Source organism: Glandiceps talaboti, chromosome 14, assembly GCF_964340395.1.
Source record: "Glandiceps talaboti chromosome 14, keGlaTala1.1, whole genome shotgun sequence".
Lineage (NCBI taxonomy): Eukaryota > Metazoa > Hemichordata > Enteropneusta > Spengelidae > Glandiceps > Glandiceps talaboti.
This window is the reverse complement of record NC_135562.1, coordinates 11,573,802-11,583,964: the sequence shown is the minus strand read 5'-3', so window position 1 is coordinate 11,583,964 and position 10,163 is coordinate 11,573,802. Positions and strand designations below refer to the sequence as shown.

General features: G+C 35.9%; 1 protein-coding gene across 1 annotated transcript; it reads left to right on the top strand.

Annotated features, from left to right (window-relative positions):
* The first annotated feature begins 424 nt into the window (after positions 1 to 424).
* Positions 425 to 6,302, top strand: LOC144445255 (putative thiopurine S-methyltransferase). Its single transcript, XM_078134798.1, has 8 exons — positions 425 to 629; positions 1,885 to 1,977; positions 2,594 to 2,726; positions 3,431 to 3,483; positions 4,004 to 4,078; positions 4,353 to 4,438; positions 5,155 to 5,199; positions 6,187 to 6,302. The coding sequence occupies exons 1-8, from the start codon at positions 499 to 501 to the stop codon at positions 6,300 to 6,302; spliced, it is 732 nt and encodes a 243-aa protein (XP_077990924.1). The 5' UTR covers positions 425 to 498.
* The last annotated feature ends 3,861 nt before the right edge of the window (positions 6,303 to 10,163 follow it).

Genomic DNA, 10,163 nt, shown 5'->3' with positions numbered 1-10,163 from the left:
GAAATATACAGAAAAAAATATTAGAAATCCGGAAAATCGCGAGTACAAAATTGATCATTTGTCCTTTACCCTGTGGCTAGACCTTAGCTTTCTTCTTCAAGAGCAAATAGCAAATTGTTTAATAGCTTTGGAAGTTTCAGATGTATGTATATGTATGTATGTATGTATGTATGTATGTATGTATGTATGTAAGTATGTATGTATGTATGTATGTACGCCTACACTGCTTACAAGCAGTGGTGACTGACATGAACATTGTACAATGGGTTAGACTAGTCACGAGCTCTTGTTTGTTTATGTATATGTTTAGCGCCAAGGGCAAAGCAGGGCAAAGTACAGTATTCTTTGTTTATTTAGAGCAATGGAATTTCTTTAGAATTCACGACTACAAACCATCCCTGCTGAGTGTGAGGCCACGCTTTTCTGTACAAAGACAATTTTCTCTGTCGTTGTTTTCAAACTTAAGGAATTGTTGACTGTGGTGCAAACTTAAAAACTATGATGTCGGAAGAGAAACTCAAAGATACTGCACTCCTACAAGAACAAGAGGCCGACGTATTAGATCCCGATCTGTGGGATGAAAGGTGGCGAAAGGGAAGAACCGGATTCCATTTGCAAAATGTGCACAAGTAAGCAATGTTTTCATATTTACATTAGCAAGGAATCCGTACCATGGCCAAGTGCAGCATCTTAGACAGGAATCCCCCACTCCAGGGGACGGGGAGGTAAGTACTTCCATAGTATGAGGTCAGCTTTGGGCTCATATATCCTGCATTATGTTGTAGTCCTACATTTTCAAGCATCAAGTTATGTACGTTTGACCCACCTTTTTGTAAATCGTATACATGTACGACCTTTGACCTAATGGCCTAATAATTTTGACGACGTATTTTCCAGGCTTCAGGTGTTCAAAATTTCCGGGCTGTTGTGCCCACAAAGTCATAACCTGATGCATATGTACTGAATCACATGTATTCTTAAAGATGTTTATATGTTATTCCACAATATTTTTCTTCGTTCGGCCATATAGACCCTACACGAAGGGTCTATAGTTCAGCCAGCAAGGAAAATACTCATGACCTAAAGTTTTTTTTGTCACAGTCACTTGTGAACTAATATTTCATTCCAGGATGGTGATATTCTAGTCTAGGATGATCATAATACAAAGTAATGTGGGATATTAATATAATAGTATGACCATTTTGCATAGCAATTCTTGTTGTATGGAAACATTGTTAGTACTGATTTGTAATAACATGTACTCAACTTTCAAAACACTCTTATTTATCCCATAAGATATCTCATTACTTTCTTGTTAGATCCATATATTATTTGTTCCCATGCCAACAGATGTAGCCTAGCGATGCCAAGGAAGGGATACATGGTAAAGTGTCAAATCCTATTAATGCAGGTTTCTTTGTTAGTTCTAGGACTTCATCTCTATGGTATCAGTCTCAGCTTGTGCCCTTATAAGAAAACGAAATATGCAGCCGGCGTACACTTATGCAAGCATATATGAATTAATGACACTATAAATCAAAGATGTGGAAAAATATACGTTAGCAACTACGTTGTTGGGTTTACCTTCTCTAGTATTTTTGTGTGATCATTCATATTTTTTTTTAAATCACCAATGGTATCCAACGATAAAATGAGTTGTATTTCTCGTCCCCACGCACGTTATGTAAGATCGTGCATGTCGGAGCTTTTTCGTATTTTCATATTTTTACAAAATTCTCATGCAGGCCACACTCACCAAAACAAATGATATTACAAAGACTAAGAGATTGTGATAACTATGATGTCATTTCCTGCTTGGTTTTCCCACAAACCCTTGCAATAAATCCCCAGAATGACTGAATTGTGATATTTTCATTCTTGCAGACTACTAATTTCATATTTAGACGTACTCACAAATGGAAGAAAGGGAATTAAGATATTCTTTCCTTTGTGTGGAAAAACTGTGGATATGAAATGGTGAGTAAGTTATGGCATTTAAATTTCAGAATAATATTACTTGTTTATAATTACTTCAAAATGCTACAGAGATATTGGTATTTGGTCCTCCTTGTGCAAATCCAATTCTACAATCATGATTTTTTAACAATTTTCTACAAAGAATTTTGTAACATTTGGTACAAAGAAATGTATAATGCAAAGAAATTGCAACATGGTTATTAAATGAGGACACACATACTGTAACCTAAATATTTTCATTACTACAAAATCTTGTGATTTTACAGTCTTCAGCAAGTTCTCAAAGATCAATTTTCTCTAATTACCAGACTGGTACGTTGTGTTCATATACAAGAAGGCATTTTAGTCAGTACTTATTGTTTGCGTTTTGTAATCCAGCGAAATTAACGAAAATAAGTCTTTAGCGGAAATTTCCAGGTGTACAGTATATACATAATTATGAAAAAAATTCTGGTTTGAAAATTAAAGTAAATCTTACCTGTAGAAAATGGCTGACACAATATTGTTGTCTGACGTCACACATTCATATATGAATATCAATATTTATTTATTTATTTATTTATTTATTTACAAATACACCAAACTTTTACATTCTTGTTGTTTGTGGTGTACAAAGGCTAGCAGACCAAGGTTATTACGTCACTGGTGTAGAGTACTCCAAACTTGCCATTGAAACATTCTTTGAAGAGAATCGTATGGAATATAGTACACAGTGTGTTGACAACATAAAGGATTGTGTCCTATATAAGGTATGAAAGTCATGTCTTCACTTGCTAATATACATCACCATTCACTGATCTGTAGAGTTCAGAAAATATAAGAGCAACTCGAGTTCAAATTGTTCAGACGAGATAGTTAGTTAGTTAGTTAGTTAGTTAGTTAGTTAGTTAGTTAGTTAGTTAGTTAGTTAGTTAGTTAGTTAGTTAGTTAGTTAGTTAGTTAGTTAGTTAGTTAGTTAGTTAGTTAGTTAGTTAGTTAGTTAGTTAGTTAGTTAGTGGGTGGGTGGGTGGGTGGGTGAGTGGGTTGGTTGGTTGGTTAGTAGTTAGTATAGTTAGCTAGCTAGAAATCTTGCTAGTTAGTTTGTATGTTAGTAAATTAGTTAGCTAGCTAGCTAGTCATATAGTTAATTAGCTAGCTAGTCAGTCAGTTAGTCAGTCAGTCAGTCAGTCAGTTAGTTAGTTATTAAGTTAGTTAGTTAGTTAGTTAGTTAGTTAGTTAGTTAGTTAGTTAGTTAGTTAGTTATTAAGTTAATTAATTAGTTAGTTCGTTAGTTAGTTAGTTAGTTAGTTAGTTAGTTAGTTAGTTAGTTAGTTAGATAGTTATATAGTTAGTTAGTTAGTTAGTTAGTTGAACACCTGTTTCTTCAAATTTTCAATTTCGAATTAAGATTATATATATTTTAGTAAAGTTGACAAACTGATCAACAACTTACTTTTTTTTTTATAAATTACAGAGTGAAGATGGGTTTATCACAATCTACCAGTGTGACTTCTTCAATATTTCTGGGTATGTATGAATGACAGAAATATAGACGTAACAAAAAAAACTAATATGTACGTATTATTACATGAGTTTGTTTCGAAACCCATATAAAGATCAAAGTTGCCAAGACCCCTTTATATAAGTTTACATGTATATTAAGTCTTTCAAATTGGTCATTTTATTTTCCGTAATATTCATTATTGTGAAGAATTGTAATGAAAATATGTAAATATAAGTAAAGAATTTCCGATGTAAAAAATCGGGTGTTTGGGTATTATATGTATATGTACCTGTATTGTATTGGTGTATTTGATCGGACGAAGGGGTGAGTTCATGAGGTAGAAGGGTGCATGAAATGGGTATGCATAAACTGGATGCATTTGATCAGGCTAGGTGGCAGGGTAAATTGATTGCCGAGTATCAATGTGTGTATATACTAGGTTATTTGATCATGTGGAACGGTGTGTTAATTGACAAGTTTAAGTATTTGGGTGAAATGTAGATGTTTCTATACTTGATTTATGCACATAATTTTGATATGTAGGGCTCTCATTGGTCAGTTTGATGCCATTTGGGACAGAGCAGCCTTGGTAGCCATTATGACCAAAGAAAGGCAGAAGTAAGTAAAAGTACCATTTTTTAGCAAATTCACTAACCTTGCAAAATGATCACGTGACTTCATTGGTCAACTCCAAAATGTACTGCGCATGCTTGATGCCATCCTGGGAGATGTAGACAGTGCTTTACGTATAGCTATCGTTATGGCCAGAATTGTTACTCATAGTATGGTCATGGCTTCAAAGTTACATGACCTGTACAGGATTCCCATAGTCGCATTCTGAAATTTATCAATATTAATCTTTGTACACAGTGATTTTCAAATTATTCCATAGATACAGAGACGTCGTAGTTTCGTTAATGAAACCAGATACAAGATATCTCCTGGGAACTGTGAATTATGATACAACTGTAACCACGGGTGAGTTTTGAATCTGTTTGATTGAAATTTAGACTACCTTTATTTACGTATTAAAATAAACTATATGATGGTAAACGATACCCAGCGAAATATGGATTGTGCCAACCGATGACGTCATCGCCAAGCTAGCGTCAATAGCCAACCGGACACACCCCCAAAAGAGGATTCTACTTGCTAGAGTGTTGACGTTTTAGATGGAACTGTAAAATGAGTAAATTAGGAATGTATGCTCCTTGAAATGAAATTCGATTTGTTCACACAAGAATTTAAAGTAATGAAATCTAAAGCACTCGTAGACTTTACTTTTGGACTAGTTATTCTAAATGTTCGGTTGAATGTTAGATATTTTTCCCCTATGTATTCTTCGTTCAGCCAAGGCAAATACGAGTGGCCTAAGGGGCCTTGTCACTACGAGTCACTAGTAGTGACAAACCTTTAGATCATCGTCGTCGACGCCTCTTGGATTTTCCTGCTGAATAAAGAAAAATACTTGCAGAGAATAATATAATTATACCTCTTCAGGCATATTTATCAAAAATCGAGGAATATAATTCCGATTTGGAGTATTTTGACTTATAATTCGAGCAACGAAGAACCAGTGACGTAGACGCGGCTTGCCGTGACGACATGTAGAACGACCAGGGTGTGAAATCATCATTTTCTGTTCGAAGATAATAATTTGACTTGTAAATACTATAATATATTTTATCTTGCAGCGCCACCATACTCGATTTCGAATGAAGTTGTGAAAGAATTGTACGGTAAGATGTAGATCTTCTTACAAGTTGAAATAACCTCTGACCTTTTCTTGATATAGTCATTATTCCTTGTTTTACTTTTGTTTGGTCGAATTCGTTTGTATGGTAAACATACACGTCGGTACCATGTATATCAGACCGTGACTCGTCCAGCCCCTGCTGGGAAATGAGTACGCCACCAGCGGTAAGTCCGGGTAACTGAGACTCTACTTCTTTCAGGACAAGGTGTCTTTTTCACTTCAAGCTTCCTGTCAAATATCTTATTGACTGCTACATAACATTTCGTGTCTTGTATCACCAGTGAAACACGTATAAATAGAGATTTGTTAAATGAAGGTAACTTTATTCATCAAGAGTTGTTTTTTTCCATAATTAGGTATACATTTTATTAAAATCACGTCTTCTTTTTTTCATATTATTTAATCGGGGCAATCAGAATTTGAAAATTATATTCTATTCTATTCAAACCTTGGTGATGAACTAAACTGTAAAGCAGTTGCATAATATATGTTAAAGTCTTTCAGTATATCAAACCATTTAAATACATTCTTGAGTATAGAAACTGTTTTTGAAGTGAAAATTTTTCAAACCTAAGTGCTAAAGCAAAAAAATGAATTATTTCTGGTCAGCGCGCGCAATACTTAAATACCCTCATGTCGTTTTTTATTCGTGTTTGTCCAGCCCATGCAGTCTGCAAATCTGGGGGAAACATGGAAAATAACCCCCCCCCCCCCCCCCTCAGTACTAGTGAAGACAACTGCAGAGCCAATGGTGAACAAGCAACTGACATCTGCCCCACATACACACTTGCTGTAAAGTACTAAATAAAACGAACAGTAACTGTCATAAATAGTAGATTGAGTGACAGGTTTGATGAGAATCGTAAAAATTAAAAGTAACATCACTTTAGACAGAATGCCCTGACCAGAAATAATTCTTTTTGTGGCCTAAGAAGAATTGTATATCAATATTCGTTATTTCCTTTTACAGGAGACAGATGCAATATTGAAACAATAACTGAACATGATGGACTAAGTGAATTCTGGATAAAGAAGGGACACAAGTATTGGACGGAAATCCTACATTCTATCACTCTCAAGAGTTAGCTATTTACCAGATGTTCTAGGGTGAATTGCGTCAGTTCAGTTTAGTTTAGTTTAGTTTAGTTTAGTTTTGGTCAGTTCGGTTCGGTTCAGTAAAACAACAAGATCGACAGAACAGATATACAAATAAACACTGGTGTAAATTGTTGAATTACTTGGATAACCCACAACGTCAAAGACGTGTTTCCAATGGGGTCCATACAGTGATTCAAGACAGTGGCGTGATGGAATTGATATTGGATACTTATCAGCCAATCATCAGAATACATTTCATAACCAAGGCTACAAAATTGCAATTGAAGGTACTATTTTACTGTTTTTTGCTGATTATGTATTTTAATGATTTCAACTACTAATACAGTTTACATTGAAACATTCACCAGATGTTCTAGGACATTGATACATGTTGATTGGATAATTATCATCCAATCAGAGCACAGCACTGAATTAAAAGATGTCAATGTATAATTGTCACATAATATTTTGCATATCATTATGTCGTGCTCTCCCAAAACATGAGAAACAAACATATCACTGAAATACATTCATGAACATTTTAACACATTTAAAGAAAACAATCTTTGATGAACTTGGTGGATACGTCATACTTACTGATATATTAAATGAATAAAGTCTAGTTTCCGAGCTGGACTGAATCATATGTTCTGATATCGATATTACAGTACAAAAGTCGGTATGGGGGAAAACGTGAGATATTACCAATGGATCGTAGGTGGCGCTATGCGTATAAGAAATAATATGCAAAGTCACATACAACGTAAGTTAGTAGCTACCACGATTTCATGGTATACTTCCATAAAAATCAGATTAATGACTGCAGTTCGTAAGGAGCCTTCAGAAATTACAAGGCGGAGAGCCGGGCAATCCATGCTGTCACACTTGAAAAGGGACACGAGTCCAAGAATCCCGGATGAGGACTCAGTCCCACCGCTGCCACCATATTGATATTTTAAAGGCACTGGATGTTTCTCACCATTAGCCTTGTGTAAAGGCACTGCATCTAATTTGCAGAGCTGAAGGCCAGAGCTCCCAAAAGACTAGATGGGTGCACTACGTATACCTACACTTGCGGCACCGAGGTCAAAATCTCCACTTCACCACATGATCCCTAATATTTTACCACGCTGTATTCCTTTTACTCCTGTGAGACCCACTCATCTACTCCCATCAACTAACAATTGATCCACTACATAGTTATCAGCAATGTTTTGTCTGAATTACATATATTCTGATAGCATGGTACAAAGGTGGCAGTGGTTGGATTTGGCAGCAATGGGAGGTAACACTGGTACCGATGGCATATACTTACCAAAGTCACAAAATTAGGGGAAGTTAGATAACGTGACAAATACGACCCTCCCCTAATTCCGTCTGTCTGTCTGTCTGTCTGTCTGTCTGTCTGTCTGTCTGTCTGTCTGCCTGTCAGTCTAGATCTGTTTATCTGCTCTTTCCCTCTCTTTAGACTTTATTGATCGCCAAGTTCTCTCTATCTTCTTATGTCTTTATTTGACTTATTGCCTTCATTCCATCATGATTCTTACCTCCCTCTCTCTCTCTCTCTCTCTCTCTCTCTCTCTCTCTCTCTCTCTCTCTCTCTCTCTCTCTCTCTCTCTCTCTCTCTCTCTCTCTCTCTCTCTCTCTCTCTCTCTCTCTCTCTCTCTCTCTCTCTCTCTCTCTCTCTCTTCATGAGATGCCCAGTGAATTTAGGTTACTGCTGGTTTCTCTGGTACAGAACAATACCCAAGCACTATTATAAGTAGTGATTCTATGTATGACCTTTGACACTTTACAGGAATCATTCATTGGGCGTGGTTATGATCTCTGACTTGTCCCTTCTATGTCTTGTCACTTACTTTATAAAGTTAAATTTTAGAGGTGAACGAATTTTGAATAAAAAATTTCAACCAGACACAAAATATTTCATAACTGTTATTTTCATATCAATTGTTGCAGTTAATGTCGACAGTATTTATCCACAAATGAATCTCAGACAAAGTGTATTGTATGTACGTAAGCTTATTACATCGTTAACAATTGAACATAGCGACGTCGTGTTTGAGTCATTTCATTAACTTTGTTGTCTGTCCCTGTGCGAGGTAAACATCGTTGTTATAAAAATAGAAAAGAGAGAGAAAGCCCTTTATCTTCGTTTATCTAACACCGTGAACGTAAAATATTCATCCTGTTTATAAATTACTATTCATTGCCGACGCGTGATTATTGAAGCGTTTTGATTGATCGGCCTTTGCTGAATGTTTTCAAAAAGCGAGGCATTTCTTTTTGACGATTTAAGCTATACAATGGAGAGGCCATTCAGTTAGAATCAGTCATCTGTGTGCATATCGCTGGCTATATGTTATTACCGTGCAATGAACACTTTTACAAACAGGCCAACAAAGCAAGTGTTTTGTACATGAAAGTGTACTTTGTGTGTAATCGTTGCAGTGCAATGTGTAATGAGCCTGTGATGTGGTGTGGTGTTCACCTTACGATCGCCACTGGTGTATATAGGCTGAGTTCGAACACTTAATTGTGATGCATATGTTTGACAGACAGGCTATAATTGTAACCGAAATGTCCATTCACAAGTTTCATCATTTGAAGTCCATGTTCAGATTTACTACTTTGTATATTACCCATTTTGAGTTTAATATATCCTTTTTTCATCTTATTATCATACCTTCATGTTAAATATTAATCTAGATTCAACCATGCGTTTACTACATGTAAGGCCGAATAAAATCCGATTAACACGATTTAGAATAGGTTGGGTAGGTAGATTTTTTATTTTATTTTATCATTATATTTTTATTTCATGTGTAAGAGTCTAGTTCAGGTAGTTATGTTTTCCATTGTTTTCCATATAGTATCTGTGTTATTGGTTTCTTCTCATCAGATGTACAGTCATTACAGATTGGAAGAACAGTTTTATAGTGTCTTAAGTTGATGGCAGTTCCCGCTTCCACTACTTCTGGCAAGACTGCACAATTTTCGTGATTCTATTTTTTTCTCCAATAATGTAAAAAAAAAACAAGTTTAGGGTCGGCAGCAGTCAACAACTAGGTGAGGTCGGGTAACCGGAACCACACAACTTTTTTTAGGCCTAATAAGAGAGCGATTCATGCATTTACAACTGACAAAAAACCGTACGTTTGCTATAAAACAGACATCCTCTGCAAAGTTCGTGTTCAGCTGATCGTTGTTTAACAATCATATGTGTGTGCACTGCTTACACGTTAATATTCAAGGATTCCATATACCATATTTTAGAAATTCACATATAACCTAATAAACTTGCTTTGATAACATTTTAAACGTTAAATTTATGAACTGTAAGCAAATTTCTGGCAAAGTTCTTAGACCATATCCTATGGCCCATGTCATGTGTCGCTCTTGCCACCAAGGTGTGAAAACTGTGTACTTTCTTCAAGGTCGCAGTGAAAACCAAAGTTTAGCCAACCAAACAGCTTGGAGCAACTACATCAGAAAACTGTACGCACAAAGTGGCAAGCCTTAGTGATATACAACGTTGGAATGGTAATCAATAGAATAATACCTAGCTAAGCTATTCCCGTATCTAAAGCCTGTAATGCATGTGTCACCTACCTTTGGCCCTTTAGTAGCCATGGTACAGGATTAGAACTGTCTTGGCTACGGAGGCAAAATTAAACAAACTGTGCCATTGTGAGTGTGTCACCAATACAAGACCTTTGTTGTGAAATGTGAGGATCAATGTGTGTATCCAAGAAACAAGTTCGAAATATCAGAAACCCCTTCACCAACTCAGTTCTCAGAGATCTACCAGTTTTTGTTTACACACTACGTAGAATTCAATAGCCTCCC

Excerpts from the sequence above, each read along its gene's own strand:
- LOC144445255 (XM_078134798.1), top strand. The coding sequence starts at position 499 with ATGATGTCGGAAGAGAAACTCAAAGATACTGCACTCCTACAAGAACAA. Across the intron at positions 4,079-4,352 it reads ATGACCAAAGAAAGGCAGAA|ATACAGAGACGTCGTAGTTT; the intron begins GTAAGTAAAAGT and ends ATTATTCCATAG. Across the intron at positions 4,439-5,154 it reads TGATACAACTGTAACCACGG|CGCCACCATACTCGATTTCG; the intron begins GTGAGTTTTGAA and ends TTTATCTTGCAG.